Source organism: Balaenoptera acutorostrata, chromosome 9 (genome assembly GCF_949987535.1).
Source record: "Balaenoptera acutorostrata chromosome 9, mBalAcu1.1, whole genome shotgun sequence".
NCBI classification, from domain to species: Eukaryota; Metazoa; Chordata; class Mammalia; order Artiodactyla; family Balaenopteridae; genus Balaenoptera; species Balaenoptera acutorostrata.
The window spans coordinates 97,218,440-97,236,787 of record NC_080072.1 but is presented as its reverse complement, the minus strand read 5'-3'; the positions used below and the strand labels follow the sequence as shown (position 1 = coordinate 97,236,787).

The 18,348-nt window shown below is 37.5% G+C and overlaps 1 protein-coding gene across 4 annotated transcripts in view; it reads left to right on the top strand.

Moving 5' to 3' along the window:
• The window catches only part of SIK3 (SIK family kinase 3), a 249,773-nt gene that overhangs the window by 158,108 nt on the left and 73,317 nt on the right, over positions 1-18,348 (top strand). For all 4 annotated transcript variants that reach the window (XM_057552059.1, XM_057552056.1, XM_057552057.1 and 1 more), the window contains exon 4: positions 16,065-16,226. In XM_057552059.1, the coding sequence (XP_057408042.1) occupies positions 16,065-16,226 (162 nt within the window). The remainder of the gene's footprint in view (positions 1-16,064; positions 16,227-18,348) is intronic.

The window sequence follows — 18,348 nt, the reverse complement described above, 5'->3', positions numbered from 1 at the left end:
CAACTTGTCCATAGCAGCATTATGTACCAGGCAATATTTTAAACATTTTTATTTTTTAAAAAACTTAAAAAAAACTGAGATATAATTAACATGACATAAAGTCATGTGCAGTAGAAGATGAGAGACAGTTGGCAAAGAAATTCAGGCCACTAACAATAAAGTAATTAATGTGTGGGTCATTGGGCTTAGGCTGAAAGGGATATAGGGCAAATGAGACCAGGATGAATGATCTTAAATAGGAGGAATTTTAAAAGCTAGAGATCTAGATGAAGTTGAAAAGCAAGTGTGTTGGGCATAAGAGGATCAAAGAGATAAAAGTCTGAAAGTGCACCCAATATTGTAGCCACTGTGTGCATTTGAAATGTAGATAGCGCAACTGAGGAACTGAATTTACATTTAAAAACTGAAGCAGTTTTAGGACAACTGAGAGAGTTAGCCAACTACAAAGTTGAACATAGCTCCCAACAGCACCCTCATTCCTGGCACCAACTGCAAGTTCAGGAATTTCCCAATACCACCCTCACCTTTGATAATTTGCTAAAAGTACTCACAGAATTCACTGAAAGCTATTATACTCACAGTTACAGTTTATTACAAGGAAAGGATACAGATTAAAATCACCTAAGGGAAGAAGCACAGAGTCCATGAGAAGTACCAGACATGGAGCTTTTGTTTTCCACTCCCCATGGAATGTCTTACTCTCCTGGTGTTGATGTGTGACAGTATGCACAGAGTATTGCCCATAGGGAAGCTCACCTGAGCCTCTGTGTTCAGAGTTTTTATTTTATATAGGCATGAATGATTGATTGATTGAATGCCCACATGGTTGATTTCTGTCTCCAGGCCAACTGATACTACATGACCCAAAGCTCCCACCCTAAGTCACATTGTTGGTCTTCTAGTGTGGCCAGCCTCCATCCTAAGACTATGTGGGTATGGCCAGTCCCATGCTAAATCATATTGTTAGACTATCTGGTATGACCAGACAAAGACACTCCCATCAGGCATAACATTCCAAAGGCCCAGAGATGACCTCCTGGAAGCCAAGGAGTAAGGCCAGACCTTCACTTTGAGCAAGGCCAGTTCTTTACTACACACAGTGTAAAACATTTTCCCATAAAACCCAACTCTTATTTTGGTAAAATTACATTTCACCTTGACTATAGACAATTTAGTGTCTGAAATGTGATATGCTGTAAATGTAAAATACACACTGGAGTTTGAAGACTTAGTATGAAAAAAAGAAGGTAATGTCTCATTGCTAATATTTATGCTGTTTACATGTTGCAGTGATTATATTCTTAATGTGATTATATTTTTGATGTATTGAGTTAAAATAAATTCTTAAAATTAATTTCAAAATGAGTCATTTTTTTTAATGTGACTACTAGAAAACCTTAAATTATATAAATGGCTCACATTTTCTTTCTATTCAACATTGCTGATATAGAAGTTTATATTAAGAGAGAGGGGAGTATACTATCGAAGTTTAGAATTTCAAAGGTAGAAAAGTGTCAAGCAGAGACAAGTTCAAGATGTGGCCATAGGAAAGTTGCTGAACTTTGGTGGAGTTATAGGTCACTGGAGATAAAGAAGGTTCAAGTAATCATGAAGTTAAATTGTCAAATAGATTATCCTCAAGGCTATGGATATTGCCTAAGTGACTGGCAGACTCTGGGTGGAGCAGTGAACTGTGAAATGGGTTTCACTGTCTTTGATAAATGTGAAGGCAAGAGAGGCAGAAAGGGGTTTACCAGGTACCCTAGCATGTCCCATGGTAGTCTGAAGCTAGTGGGGACTCAGACGAGTTTACATTACTTCCTAATCTCTTGTAGAATACAGTCCTTTTTTTCTTCACAAGGTCTATAAAGGGATTGTCCTCAGAGGAATTGGTTGCAAGGCTGATTATCCGTAGGATGTGTCAGAACACAAGATACAAAAGCCCAGCTATCCTTCTTTGCTTTATTAATTGCTACTCAACGTCATGACCCTTCTCAAATGTTATGCTTTCTGTGAACTCTGCCCTGATTGTGCTCGAGAGTTATTGCCTTTTTCCTTCTTCCTTTTTTTTTTTTTTAATTAATTTATTTATTTTTGGCTGTGTTGGGTCTTCGTTTCTGTGCGAGGGCTTTCTCTAGTTGCGGCGAGCGGGGACCACTCTTCATCGCAGTGTGCGGGCCTCTCACTGTTGCGGCCTCTCTTGTTGTGGAGCACAGGCTCCAGACGCGCAGGCTCAGTAGTTGTGGCTCACGGGCCTAGTTGCGCCGCGGCATGTGGGATCTTCCCAGACCAGGGCTCGGACCTGTGTCCCCTGCATTGGCAGGAGGATTCTCAACCACTGTGCCACCAGGGAAGCCCTTCCTTCTTCCTTTGAGCATACCTCTACTATAGCACTATTTGCAGTTAAGTTTTTTTCTTTTGTATTTCTGTGTCATTTACTGGCACTAGACTGAGTAATTTAGACAATAGTCCCGTGACTGATCCCTTTTTCTTCTGGTGGTTCTTTTGCCAAATCCTCCTCGTCTTCCTGACATCTAAACTTTGGAGTGCTGCTTGGTGCAGTCCTTGGACCTCTTTTCTTCTATGCACATCTACTCCCTAATTGATTTTTATGGCCCATGAAACTGCTGGCCTGCAAATTTTATTTATTTATTTTAAAAAACATTTTATTTATTTGTTTGTTTAGTCTGTGCCAGGTCTTAGTTGTGGCACACGGGATCTTTAGTTGTGGCATGTGGGATCTTTTTTTTTAGTTGCATCATGCGGACTTCTTAGTTGCAACATGCTAACTCTTAATTGCGGCATGCATGTGGGATCTAGTTCCCCAACCAGGGATCAAACCCAGGCCCCCTGCATTGGGAGTATGGATTCTCACCCACTGGACCACCAGGGAAGTCCCATGGCTTCCAAATTTTAACTCTCCAGTCTGACCTGTCCTCCGAACTCTAGGTTTATATACCCAGCTGTTTACTTGACATCTCCCCTTGGATGTCTAATGGATGTCACAGTCTTAACATATGTAGACTGAACTCTTGATTTGCATTCACCAACTTTTTCTTTTCACCAGTCTCTCCTGTCTCAATAGTGGCAACTCTGTGCATCCAGTTGCTCACACCAGAAACTTCTGTAGAGTCATACTTAATTTCTCTTTTGCTTTCATACCTCGGGCCAGATCCATCAGTAAACCTGGGTGACTCTACCATCAGAATATATGCTGACCCTGGTCATTTACCACCACCTCCACCAATACCAATCTGACCGAAGTCATAGGTATCTCTTGCTAGGGTTACGGCAATAGCCTTTAACCAGGCTCCCTGAGTTTGCCCTGATTCCTCTATTGCAGGGAGAGTGATTCTTTTAAAATGAAAGTGGAATCTTCCCACTCCGCTTTCTACTTCTATTGGCTTTCTCATCTGTTTGGAATAAATGCATAGTCTATAAACCTCTGTGTTATCTGGTTTCTAGCTACCTCTCTGACCTTAGCACCTAGTACTCTCCCCCCGTTTCATATTGGCACCTCTTTCTTGTTCATTAAACTCTGGATATGTTCCCACTTTAAGGCCTTGAAATTTTCCATTTCTTCTTCCTGAAATACTCTTTCCCCAGATATCCACATGGCTCTCTCTTCCATTTCCTTCAGGTCTCTTATCAAATGTTACCTTATTAGAGAGGTCTTTGCCTGCCATGCTGTCTGAAATCTCATTCTTCCTATTGGCCCACTACTCTGTATTTCCTTCCTTGCTTTATTTTTCTTCTTGGTCCTTATCACCAACTGACATTTATTTATTTGTTTGTTTGTTTGTTTGCTTATTGTCTCATCTCACTAAAGTATAAGCCTCATAAGAGTAAGGACTTTGTAACTTTTGAGCGTTGCTAATAAATCTCTAGTACTTAGAAAAGTGCCTGCAGAGAATACATGCTCATTAAATATTTATTGATCAGTTGAATGAAAGACTAACTGAATGAAAGAATGTCACTAGACTGTAGATTGTGACATTTGAATCTTACTTATCTGTGTCTTCACTAATGCAGTGTCTAACATATAGTAGGCACTCAGTATATTTATTTCATTGTATCACAGTGAAGTATAACCAAGTCAAGCATGGAATTTTCATGTTATTCCGTAACATATTTTAGTTAAATGAGTTTTTGACATGGGAGGAAAACACCTTTTTGTTTTCTGGATAACTGCAGAGAAAGACATTAAAGATTATGAATTCTAAGCAATGTAATAGGCTTCAATAAATGATTATTGAATGAGCATTTATTACTCATTCAATTGATTTATTGAAATGATTATTTGACACTGTATTATAAAGGGGCAGCCATGACAGTGTGGGTCTGTTTAATTTTATAAACAGAATTGAGAAACTGGTTAGTTCTGTAAACCACTAAACTCGTAATTTAAAACTTCCACAGTATGATTTCTTTAGATATATATCCCCAAACTTCCTGTTTGAGACTATGAAGTCATAAATCCAGCACTTTATCAAGAAAAGTTTCCTGAATACCAGGCAGAACTCATGAGCATTTAAAATAAATTATTAACTTAACAGTACTGTGTTGAAGTGTGTATGATTTATTATGGACATTCTCAGTGCCTTAAAAATGACATTTCCTAAAGGTGTCAACATGTATGGAACCCAGAACTTCTCGCAAAGCCATTTATTTATGCTATGGGACCCTCAGACTCACAGAGCAGAGAATGGGAAAGACTAAATTGTATAACCATCCTGTACCAGATATTGTGTTAAGTGTTACATATGTTATCTTTCAGCCTCCTAAATGTTTGAGAACACTATCACATTTGTGTATTTGAACACACTACTGTGTCTTGGGTGGTGGTGGTTTTGTTGTTGTTGTAACATGCTTTTCTTATTTAATCCTCATGACATTCTATATATTTTTATAACTAAAATACTGTTTTCTCACTAAATTATTTACTCCCTTTGGCTACAAAAACTAGCTGTTTTCTAAGGCTTTACTGACAGAAGCAAATAACTGTACCACTGAATTTCATTCAGTCATCCTAAATTAAAACAATTTACTTCCGTCTCCTTCCCTAATTAATTTCCTGTTCATTATTCTTCATTTTTTGGTTTTATTTTCTCAGTATCAGACATGACTTTAGCATTTATGTTTGTAACCTGCCCAAGGTATATGAGGAAGCCACCTGTGCTTAGTGCTTAGAAACTTACAGTTTGATGACCTCACTTTACTGCCAGATATCTATTCATGGTTGTCGTCTGACCATCCTGTCGGTTCTATCATGACGTAAAAATAAATGCCCCAGAGAATGAGCAAAAGGAATATTTTTACCTGGCTCCTATATTAATATTTTTTCTGAGGGTTTTCTGAACTGTCTTTTTTTTTTTTTTAATGAAAATGAAGTCTTTGGAAAATGAAGTCTTTTCTGACAAAGCAAAACTTCTAGAAAAATAAAGATATTTTAGTCATAATATTTTAAAATATTTGACTTATATAAAGAGATTTTTAGCTCATTTTTTGGAATTTTATTTTTTGCATTTTATTTCAGTGTGCCTTCAAACTTTGATATCCTGAAGATATTTTCTGGGCTGGTGTCTGTGTGTGTGTGCATGTGGGGCAGGGAGGGGAAGAGGGAGAGAGAGAGAGAGAGAGAGAGAGAGAGAGAGAGAGAGACTTTGTTTTTTTAAAAATCTGTGGTAAAATACACATAACATAAAATTTACTGTTGTAACCGTTTTTAAGTATATAGTTCAGTGGTGTTAATTATATTTGCATTATCACCACCATCCATCTACAGAACTCTTTTCATCTTGCAAAACTGAAACTCTGTACCCACTAAATAACAACTCCCCATTTACCTTTCTCCCATCCTTTGGCAACTACCATTCTATGTTCTGTCTCTGAATTTGACTACTCTAGGTACCTCATATAAGTGAAATCATATAGTATTTGTCCTGTTGCGACTGGCTTATTTTACTTAGCATAAAGTCCTCAAGGTTCATCCATGTTGTTGCACGTGTCAGAATTTCCTTCTTTTTTAAAGCTGAGTAATATTCCACTGTATGTACATACTACATTTTTTAATCCATCTGTGGATGGATAGATACATGGGTTGTTTCTACCTTTCGGCTGTTGCACATAATGCTGTTATGAAAATAGGTGTGCAAATGATAGATTCCATTTTTAAAAACTTCTTTTTATAGGCATTTTCAAATATATGTAAGAGGAAAGAAAATAGTATAATAAACTCTGATGTACTCATCTCCTAGTTTTGATAGTTATCAATATTTTGCTGGTTTTCTTTCATCCTTTCCCCCAACTTTTTTTTGGTTAAAAGTATTTTAAAGCAAATCAAGAAATCATATCATTTCACATATAAATACTTAATATTTTCTCTTGCATATAAGGATTTTTAAAAACTTAACAATAATATTTATTTCAAGGTCACTAATCCTGTCTTTTGCTGTGCCAGCTGTTGAATCTATCCAATAAGTTCTCAATTTCGGGTGTTTTGCCATTTTAGAATATGTTTATAAATTATATATTTTTTATTTTTTTATTTGTTTAAAATTTATTTATTTTATTTATTTATTTTTGGCTGTGTTGGGTCTTCGTTGCTGCGCACGGGCTTTCTCTAGTTGCGGCAAGTGGGGGCTACTCTTCGTCGTGGTGCGCAGGCTTCTCATTGCGGTGGCTTCTCTTGTTGTGGAGCATGGGCTCTAGCCACATGGGCTTCAGTAGTTGTGGCACGCGGGCTCAGTAGTTGTGGCTCTTGGGCTCTAGAGCGTAGGCTCAGTAGTTGTGGTGCACGGGCTTAGTTGCTCTGTGGCATGTGAGATCTTCCCGGACCAGGGCTCGAACCTGTGTTCCCTGCATTGGCAGGCGGATTCTTAACCACTGCACCACCAGGGGAGTCCCTATAAGTTATATATATTTTAGAGACTGATTCTCCTTTGACATGTTCCATCTTATCCTTTTTGTACATCTTTCCCTGTGTTTTCTTTAATGTATTAATCACAGTCATTTTTGAAGTCCTTGCCTGCTAACTCCAATATCCAAGTCATCTTTGGTTCTGCTTCTGTTGACGTTAAACTCTTGATTATTGGTCATTTTTCCTACTTCTTCCCATGTCTAGTAATTTTTTTATTGTATACTGGGTATTAAGAGTGACACGTTATAAAGACTCTGGATTATGTTATCTTCTACAGTGTTGAGTTTGTTCTGGCAGGAGGTTGAATTATGATGGATCAACTTGATCATGCTGAGGCTGATTAGTTTTAGGCATTGTTATGTTGGTTCTGTTTTAGTTTTGCCCTTACTCCCATGGCACAGCCCTTACTCCCAAGGTGTTGTCCTCTGGGCTCTCCACTGAGTATGTAGAATATTCACCAAGGTCTTGCCTTGTAAGCTGTATCTGAACGCCAGCATCCCATGTGCACTGTATAATCTCTAAAATTTTCTCTTTAGCTTTCATCCTCCCAGCAACTTTTTAATGCTAGGCCTTTTATAGTCTTGCTTTTGCTCATATGCAGTTTGAGAGTTGGCCAAGACCTCATCAGAATTTCTTTTGTAACTTTTGATGTTCCTCCTCTGCTTCTCTCTCCTTCTCTGTTTTCCTGCCACCCAAATTCTAACTGCCTTACCAGCCCCGAACTCTGATCTGTTTTCATAGGTTGTGGTTTGGGGTGAATATGGGGCGCAACTCTTGTGCTTTCTTTCTCTGAAGAATCATAGCCTTTTGTTGGTTATTGCCCAATGTCTGCAAACAGTCCAAATTTTATAGTTGGTTAAAGTGGGAGAGTAAATCCAGTATCAGCTAATCCTTCATAATCAACTAAAGTCTATAATACCATTCTTAAACCCAACAAAATTAACTAACAGGCAGGCCATGTTTCGTAGCTTTCTCCAATTGTCTCAAAACATCTATTTATAGTTTATTCATACCATGATGCAACGAAGTCCAGACATCCAGAGTTGATAAGTATCTTAAATTTTTTATGCTTTATAACAACCCCTTCTCTCTCCTGCCATCACACACGTTTTTGGTTTTTTTTTCTATGACATTTATTTGTTGAAGAAACTGGATCATCTTGTAAAATTTCCCACATTCTGGATTTGGATCCTTATTGCATCATTCAGCATGTTGTCTCTGGCTCACTATTTCTTGTAAAGTGGTTTGGTTAAATAAGGGTCACCTTGGTGGGGTCGGGAGAGGAATACATCATAGTCTAACTGTTGCATCATTTCAGGATTTGTATAATGTCCGATTTCACCACTTTTAGTGATGTATAAAGTTTCATAAAGTTTTTATAAAGTTTCTCATCCACTTTTGATCAAATGTTTTAGCCACTCTTATTATTTAGTTGCCTAATAAATACATTCCTTCATTAGAAGTTGCAAAATGGTGATTTTTTAATTCTCTCATTCTTTCTGCATTTATTAGCTCTAATTCTTCTGTAAAGAACTTTGCCTATAAACAATTTAGAAACTACAATAAAGACAAAATAAATGCTTGATTCTTTTTCATTATGTATTAAATATCAGAATAATGAACTGGTACCCTAGCAATCACCAGTGGTGACCAACGAAGTTGATTTTGTTTATTTTGTAATATCATTATGAACTTACAGATTTTAACATGTTTGAAGTGTTTCAGTCCATTGAGTTATTACTCTTTTGATGCTCAAATTACTCCACTTAGCTAGCGGAAGCCTCTTTAAGTTGACTCCTGTGTTCTTTTGACATGATCCCAATAGTCTTTTTTTTTAAAGTTATGTGTTTGCACATAGCTTGCTTTCTTTCTTTTTTTAAAAATTAATTAATTTATTTTTGGCTGCCTTGGGTCTTTGTTGCTGCACGTGGGCTTTCTCTAGTTGCGGTGATCAGGGGCTACTCTTCGTTGCGGTGCGCAGCCTTCTCATTGCGGTGGCTTCTCTAGTTGTGGAGCACGGGCTCTAGGCGTGCGGGCTCAGTAGTTGTGGCACTCAGGCTCAGTAGTTGTGGCTCACAGGCTCTAGACCACAGGCTCAGTAGTTGTGGCGCATGGGCTTAGTTGCGCTGAGGCACGTGGGATCTTCCCGGACCAGGGCTCAAACCCGTGTCCCCTGCATTGGCAGGCGGATTCTTAACCACTGTGCCACCAGGGAAGTCCCTGATCCCAATAGTCTTTAATAGCTTCCTTGCTTTTAGGTAAGATGTTCCAGGCTTATCTTGAACACTTCCTGTCCCAGACCTGGAATCAAACATTTCTCCTGGGAGCTCTGGTTCCTTCAGCCTGTCCCCTAGGGATGCTTATATTACTACTGGGTTGTCATTGCTTAGAGGCCTGTTTAGGGCACAGAGGTAGCAAATGTGTGGTTTTTATAGAGAGAAAAGTAAAATACAAGTTTGTACTAACATTCCAATTGAAATTTAAGATTTCAGTGTTTCTACTTCCTGAATATTATGTATTTACGTCTCGTTTCTCTTATGCTGAAAATTTGTGGTTTCAAATGACTTTAACGTAATTACATATTTAATATGAGAGTGAGGGCAAGACTGACTCAAAGTAATACCAATATTATTACAAATATTAAAGAGACTACTGGTTCTTTTTGTCCTCAGGATATAGCCCATTAAAGATGCATAGGCAAAATACTGCGTTCAATTGTCACTTAAAAAAATTATTTTCTGGTTATGTCACAACTTAACTCAGAGTTACGTTCTTTTTTTTTTTCCAATTTGCTTTCAATTTTTAGAAATTTTTCTTCTCTTTGACTCAGTTCTGAATTGTGTAAGTTATTTAAGACATTACATGTTTTCAGGACTAAAACTATAAAAAAAGGGTACGTTCAGGAAATTCTAGCTTCCACCCCTTTTCCATTCCCTTATAAGTAACCATTTTAAGAAGTTCCTCACTTAATATTACTTCCTTTAGAAAATATAAATTAAATATACACACATACACCCACATACATATTTGTATTTCCTCTTCCTTACTGCACAAATGGAAGCACACTATCCGTATTTTCCTTTACCTTACAGGATTCGTGGATGGAAACCCATCCATGGACGAAGAATCCCTGGTCTAGAGAGGGAGATACACATGTTAAGAAACAACTGTAATACAGTTGTTCACTGATGTTACAGAGGTGTATAGGCTAAATGCCATGAGATAAAAATTATGGACCAGTTCTTCTAGAGTAGATGAGTAGGTTAGGGAAAGCTTCAGAGAAAGAATGAGCTGGATTTGGAACCTGCAGATTATACTAGGAATCAGGGAAGAATCTCTGTATTACAAAATTAGCTAACCCACCTTTGCTAGTATATTGGTGTAGCACGAGAAACATTTGCACTATATCTGAGAAGTCTGAATAACATTCTTGAAAGGCCTTTAAGAATATACGGGATCCTATTTCATAGGCTACCTGGGCTTATACTTAGTCTAGAAGTATTTTTTTAAGAAACTATAAGAAAACAAATCCTCCTTTATACATTAATGTAAACAGACTTTGTATCAAAAGAATAGCATGTTTTTTTTATAAAGCCTTAACATAAACCATGCTTAGTTTACAAACTTTGTTAGTGGCAAGATGAAGAGTAAAAAAATACGTGTATAGTCTTTCCTCTGATGGATATTCCCTGAGTTAATCTGTAATTATTAAGCATCCGTCACATGCAAAGCTCTTTTGTATGAGTAAGAAGGCATAGGAAAAAAATAGAAATAGTTCTAGCTTAAAACTTTCAGAACTAAAGCATATCTTGTGATGTAAGTGAATCAGACAGAAATTGTGTTTTCTCAGAACCCTGTAGGAAAAAGTTTAATATTTGGGATAGTAGAAAAAAGTAATAGTGGACATTTTGCTTTTATGCCTGCAAGAATACTCAGTAATGAGTAACTCCAAATAATTCTGTATCTTGGTTGCAGTGGTAGTTCCACAAATCTATACATGTGATAAAATTACATAGGAGTATACACATAATTCTACCCATGTCAAGTTCTGGGTTTTGATATTGTTCTATAATTATGTAAGATTTAACTATTGGGGGAAACTGGGTGAAGGGTACATGGGATCTCTCTGTACTATCTCTGCAGCTTCCTGTGAATCTGTAATTATTTCAAAAGAAAAAAGTTAAAAAAAAAAAAAAGACTTCTTATTTTGGCTGTCATTTTGAGAGTAGATCACAGTGAGCCAAGGGCAGAATCAGGGATACTGGTTAGGAGTTTATTCTAAGGTTACTGCAGTAAACCAGGAGGGAGATAATGGCTATTGGACTAGGTTGGTGGCACTAGAGTGGGGTGGGGATAAGGGTGAGGAATAGTTGAATTCTGGATGTATTTTGACAGCAGAGTTTATAAAATCTGCTGATGGATTGGATGTGGGGTGTGGGAGAAAGAGAATGAAAGACAACAGCAAGGTTTTTGGCCTGGACCACTGGAAGGATGAAGAAAAGAGATGGAAACCAGCAGCAGCAACAAGTAAAGAAGCCTGGTATGAGGTAGTTGGAATCTTGGCAAGGAAAACCAAATAACAAGCCCTATTCCTCTAGTCCTTGGCAGCTTGGGGCCTCCGAGGGTTAGGGACAGTGTGACATTTGAGTGCACTCTTGTTAACCTTCTCCCAGGAAGCTGAGTTATCTTGGCCTCGCCCTGACTCTTTTGGAAAGAAGCATTTGTTTGATAAACAGAAAGTCGTTTCCATGAGTGTAGAAAGAAGAAATGATAGAACTGAGTGGCAAAGCGAAGAACTGCTAGCTGTGGTTAGCTTGGAATTGGCAGAAATCTTTCCAGGTGGCCACCTAAGCTTAGCACATGAGCCGCCTTTTCCCCATTCTAGACTGGGTTATTTCTTCATCATGAAAAATGAAAAGTTTCTGCCCTGTTGCTTGACCTGCTATCAGGGTATGTTCATTTTCAGCTAGTGTTTGGGATCTTAGAAGTTGTAGACCTAGCAGACAAATGGAGACACTGTCTGTTTATAGTGGAAAAGTGACTTATTTTAAGAAATGTTGGCTTCCCACCGCTACCCCATTAGTGGCATGCCTCTGACACTCCAGCAAGGCTGGTCTAGGGACGTTAAGACTGCCTTATGTGTATTTTTGCTCTTTGAAAGGTTAGAATCTAACTGTACCACAAGATATTTCTTCCTGAGTCAGATTGGGACAAAATTACAAACAGTGAATTCTGAAGCAAACTTTATAAATGTTGGTGCTCTAATACTTTTGAAACTTCAGAATTCATTCCCTCCGCTTCTAATAATATACTCCTCATGAGGTATATAAATCCCTTAGTGTCACTAACTACTTTTGATTTTGTAAGGAAGAACAGATAAAAAAAGATTACAGAAATCCAGTGCCAAGTTATTTATGGTGATTGGAAAGTGAGAAAGAGAACTTAGACTCCTTACTTTTTTCTTTTTTTGTTGTTGTTTTGTTTTGTTTTTATTTCACAGGCTCCTTACTTTTGATAAGAGCTTGAAAACAGGAGAACCGTTTTCTCCTTTTAATTGAGAGTCACCTCATCCTTGTCTGGGTTGAAATGGTTGAAGCTGTGATAGAGAAAAACTTTAAATTTGCCGCAGAGGTATAATGGCAACTAAATACAGTAGTAGTTAATTGATGGTGAAAAGGGACTTACTGTGATGGATTGAAGATTGTCTGGACTCAGGGGTGTGGGTGGGGGGCTGGGGTGATGGTTGCAGGATGGGGTGTTTGGGACTGGAGGTATGGGTGGTATCTCGCCCAGTATTTCAGAGAACTAGCTCACTAAACTGTCCAGAAGAAGCAGAACAACTCTTTAGAGTTCCTTGCAAGTGGGTTTATCCTGACAAGTTGCAGAATGTATTTTACTCTGAATGTTGAGTGGCTCAGGAGCTATTTGTTTCATTTGCCTTCTGAAATTACCCCAGTGTGTATTCAAATGCTGTGACTTTGTGTTAAGTTGAGGCTGGGCTACTACTGCTCTGGGTTTCTTCGCTGAAAGTTAAGTGTCATATTTGAACTTGAAGAATTTTTGCTGCCTGCCTATGGAGCACACATGAACATAAAGCAGCCATTTGTCAGCAGGCAGCTGAAAGGCAATTTCAGCAGGGACCAAAAACCACTGCAGGCTGCTGGTTTCCTGGCACACCCACTAGACCCTGTAGGTTTACACTGAAAGCAAACTAACAGGGGCTGGAGGCGGGGGGTGGTGGTGGTGGTAATAAGATGGGCAAAAATAAAAGCAGAGGCTAAAGTCTGAATGACATTGAGCCAGTATGAAGGTCCTGTATATGGGGAAGAGCACAACGTTCCCAAAGAAGAGAGAACTTAAACATCAAACACAATGGCTAGTAAGAAACATCTGACGTTTGCAGACAACACATTTTTTAAAAAAGTAAATTGTGTATCTTCTTTATATTCATAGCTATAGGGATACTGTAGGTATCTTTAGGGAAAGTACTATATAGTTCAGCGATTTTACCCAGTGTGCTATCACAAATACCTTGTAACCAGAACCGTGTAACAGTACAATTGGTGTATGATAATAGTCACTTTCAAACACTACAGAATCCTGAACAAAGATCCTTATGATCTATTAACCAAATGCTGAAATAGTATTTGTGTAGTAATGAGTGGACCTTTTTAAAAAATAGCTTTTTAAATGTCTTTGAAAGTTAAAATTATGTCATATATGATAACTCTTAGTCAAAGTACAAGTTTATTCCCAAATATGCTATTCTTTCTTTGGCCATAGCATGTAACAGAATTTATTTCTGTTTAGCAGATCAAGAGGTGGCAATATTGGCAGTATAAATGATTCATCCAAGGACAACCAATGTGTCATTGTAGAGATAAAACAGAACTAGGCTGCGTTCCACCAGCTCCTGGCCTATGTAACATTTTTGAGAACTTTCCAATCATTTTAGGAAAACAAAGTACTTAGGAAATACAAAGAGGTTTTTTTAATAAAAGAAAATCACTTATTTTGGAAATTGCTAAATTAATCATTCTGTTGTATTTAAGAAGCTCTTTGATGTGTTCTGGTAATTAGTATTTACTGCCAGATGAATGTCTCCTGGGCATTTTAATTAATGGGTGGCTTGGCCAAATGAGCTTCTGATGGTAAACCTTCATAAGGGTTTATTTTTGTGTTTCTCAAGAATAGCTGTCTCTTCAAAGCTCTTTAATTAGACAAGGTTTCGCAGCTAAAGCACATTATTAGAATAATTAGGCCTTGGGTTAAGAGAAATAGTGGGTCAAAGGAGCAGGTACTGTTAGAGAGAATGGCCTCTTCAAGTGGAGCATGGTGTCCACATCTGATGGACGTCCAGTTCTTCAACAGCTTGTATTCACTCCCTGTCCCTAGTTGGGGACCTTGTGTTGTTTGAAGTTCTTTTGACAGATCTCACCAGAAGCCTAAACATACCAGAGTGTGAGCTCATTTATCACCACCTCTAAACTCCTGTAGAAAGCTGTATCCTAGTCCTTCTAACATCTAAGCTTAAAGACTTCTTATTTTCTCTTTCTTTCTACCAAATTGGTGATCTTGGCCATAATAATGATTGTTTTTGAGGGAAATGCTTCAAAGATCTTATGTGTGGGTCATTGATAACTCTAACAATTATAACAACTCCTTTGAGGGGTCTTTCTTAATAATTCAAATAAACTACTTATAACATTGTTCTTAAAATTACTATAGTATTTGGTCTCCAAAGTTTAATGTCCGTTGTGGTCAGAATGTAGTTTGAATTATTTGAAAATCTGATATGTAGATGGATTGTCATTTTGCCCCCTTCTTCAAACCACCCCCCCTCCATTTCTTGTCCTAAGCTCTTAATCTTGTCAGTCATTACTGGTGCATATGTTTTATCTCAAAGTTCTTCTTTGTGATGAAGAAAAGATATACCTGACTGGTCCCATGGGGGATGGAGATGGTGCCAAAACAATTGGGTAGTATTACTGAAACTACTATTAAAAAACAAAAAATAATACACTTATATTGTCTAATTTTCCACTTTCCCACTATCTCAGGATGCTTATGATGGCAAATGTGTCTTTTTTCCAGCTAGATCAGTTGATTTAAGGATAGTGCCGATGAGCTATTACAGATTTCAAGCAGAGCAAACTGTGTCACTGACATTTCTAATCCCATCAGCTGTCATGATCTGTATATGTTGTTAGATGAAGAACTGGGTTAAGGATATGTATGTCATTGGTTCAATATAAACCTACTTCCACTATTAGAAAAAAGTTATAGAACTTATGACATTGATTATATGTCAGTCAATTCCTTTGTAAATATAGAGGATAGCCTGATTTATAGAATTACAAAGTTTATCCCATGTAAATTCTTTTGTTGTACCTTAGTTAGTGACGTAGCCAATGAAATTATTTCATTTAAAGTGGTAGAAACTTCACTTGGTTTTCTATTGATGTTATCTGTAAAAATTAATAACATAGTTTTAAAAATATTTGGTAAGCACAATAAATGCAAATGTAAAGATGCAGGCATATTACTATGCATTCCAGAGAACAGTCACCAAATAAGTACATTTTTATGTCAAATTGTAAACCTTTGAGAAAGCAGAAGAGATATTAACCTAAACAGAATCCTATATAAAGCAGGTTTTCCCCTCTCAGCAATGACTAATTTCTGTCTATTCTTTCCTAAAATGATTGATAATTGTGACTCTGCTTTTTGACTCACCCTTTAGCACAGGAAATATTGCTGATACTTATCTTCATGTGCATGTTTGCTGTGTATATGTAATCTTTTGCAACGGAGATTATGAACAGGAAGGTGTTGAGTGTTACGATCCTTGAAGAAAACCATTACGTGCATCCCTCACAGCTCTTCCTTCCTTATGGTCGGGCGAGTGTATTCTTATCCATATGTATGTGTAATGGGATTTATACTTAACGAAGTTTGGGTGCTCATTACTAATGAATTTTTATAGATACAAATCAGGACTGTAAGTGTATTGTTTTCCATTTGTTTGTTTTACTTCTTTGACTCATTCATTTGCTGGGCCTGCTTGCATCACTCCTTCTGTCTACCTTTTGAAATTATACCACTGTCCCAGAACAAGAACTGATGGTGTTCTTCTTCACTGCAGACCACCTGGTGGCCCATGGCAGAATGGCAGAAAAGGAGGCCCGTCGGAAGTTCAAACAGATTGTCGCAGCTGTCTATTTTTGTCACTGTCGGAATATTGTTCATCGTGATCTAAAAGCTGAAAATTTGCTACTGGATGCCAATCTGAATATCAAAATAGCAGGTGAGAAGTATGCTGAGGATGTGAAATAGGAGAGAAGCAGCTTTTCCTTCAAGGTTCTTAAAGCAAGGGATTATCTGTTTCATCTATTCAGAAAGAAGTATTATGAAAAGGATTTGTGTGTGTGTGTGTGGCTTGAAAATTAATAAGCTTTCAAAATACATTGATGCTATTTTTTCATGTAGTTTGGGATGCAACTAGGTTGGGAAGAAAGAAGAAAAAGTAATTTTTAAATAAGGAATAAAATATAGAATAAAGTAGTAAAAAAAAAAAACAACTGATAAAATTGTGTGCCTTCTCACCTTCACTTGAGAAGGTTGATTTGTGTCACTGCTGATATAGAGCATGCTTATTCTTAAGACTGTGGTTTTATGATCATTTAAGAAGAATAGATCTTACAGTGGTTTAAAGGCAGTCCATCTCTTTTTATCCTCAAATTTCATTCATCTGCTCATCTGACAGTGCCTACAAAAGCACTTTTCACTGCCTCACTCTACTCATACTTCAATTTTAGTAAACTGTCAGCATTTGCCTAACCAATGCAAGCTCACCACCTATTGATAGAAGAAAGTGACTGCAGTTTATATAGAAACTATAAATATGAAAATAAACCATTTTTGTTTTTCTGACAATTTTTGGTATTGCATTGTATGTCCCTCATCTTCCAGATAAAAAAGGACTGGAATCTCATATAGAAAACAGAACTTTAGCTAGAATATAACTGTCTTGAAAAGCCTAGGTAAGAAGCACTTCTGAAGATTTCCCTCCTTAACTGGGTGGGAATTGAGAGTTCAAATTTATATTGTGTACATAACTCTGCTCACTTTCCAGGCTCTACTTTTACATCCTCGGAATGTCACCTAGCCTTTTGTTTATCTGAGTTGGGCTGATTAGAACTTTTACAGTTGTAAGGTCTTTGAGTTCTGTATTTGCTCAATACACAGTAGACAGGAATTAGATGCTTTCTTTATCTTACACGAAATCATGTTTTTCCTTTGCCCTTACGTCTGTTTTATATTCTCTAAAGCTCTCTAGATGCTGACAGTTCTCACAAGGGTGGGTAGGGTGGAAAGGTCTGACAATTTCAAACCCTCTTTTGTAATTATTCATTGTAGTTTCAATTAAATTAATGGTAATAACACCTACTAAGCTTCACAATCCTTAAAAGTATAATCAAATGTTGTGTTAATTATCTATTGTTGCTGTAGCAAATTACCACACACTTAGTGGCATGAAACAATACAAGTTTATCTTATAGTTCTGGAGGTCAGAAATCTGAAATGAATCCTGTGGGGCTGAAACCAAGGTATTGGTGGAACTGGTTCCATCTGGAGGCTTTGGAGGATTCATCTCCTTGCCTTTTTCAGCTCATGGAGGCCTACTGCATTCCTTGGCTCCATCCCTTACATCACACTTCCACCTCCTGTTTCCATTGTCACATCTCCCACTCCTAATCTGATCCTCTTACTTCCCTCTTGTAAGGACCCTTGTGATTACATTGGGCCCTCCTGGATGAACCAGGATGGTCTCTTCAGCTCAAGATCCTTAACCTAACCACATCTGCAAAAGAAGGTAACACATCCACAAGTTCCATGGATTAGGACAAGGATGTCTTTGAAGGGCTGTTATTCAACCTACCACAAATGTTACTGTAGGGTTCTTTGGATTTTTGATTAGGGTAGTGAGTTAAAGGAAGGCCCTCTTTTTCTGCTACAGTCTTATTCTACCTTCACTGACCAAAGACTAAGAAAAAATTTTTATGCTTCCTTGTTCTTGATTTTGAACTTAGAATCATTTTGATTTAGTTAAGGGAAATTTGTATGGCTTTTAGTTTTTGCATTGAGAAGCCAAGTTTAAAAAGCAGGGGTTGATGATAATTGAATTTAGAAACTCTACTGACAAATATTTGGGTAAGGAGATTTTTAAATACTTTTCTTTGTTAATAGTTAAAAAACAAACCCATGCAGTCACAATATGAGTCTCTACCTGTTGGTGTGTAATTACAGACTCCTAGGGGTGCTGACAGCCAGCCTTGGGCTCTCTGTGTATTAATACATATACTTTGGCAAGATTTTTATTTCATTAACCTAAAGTCTGCATTTTTATTACTTGTTTTCAGAGCAAA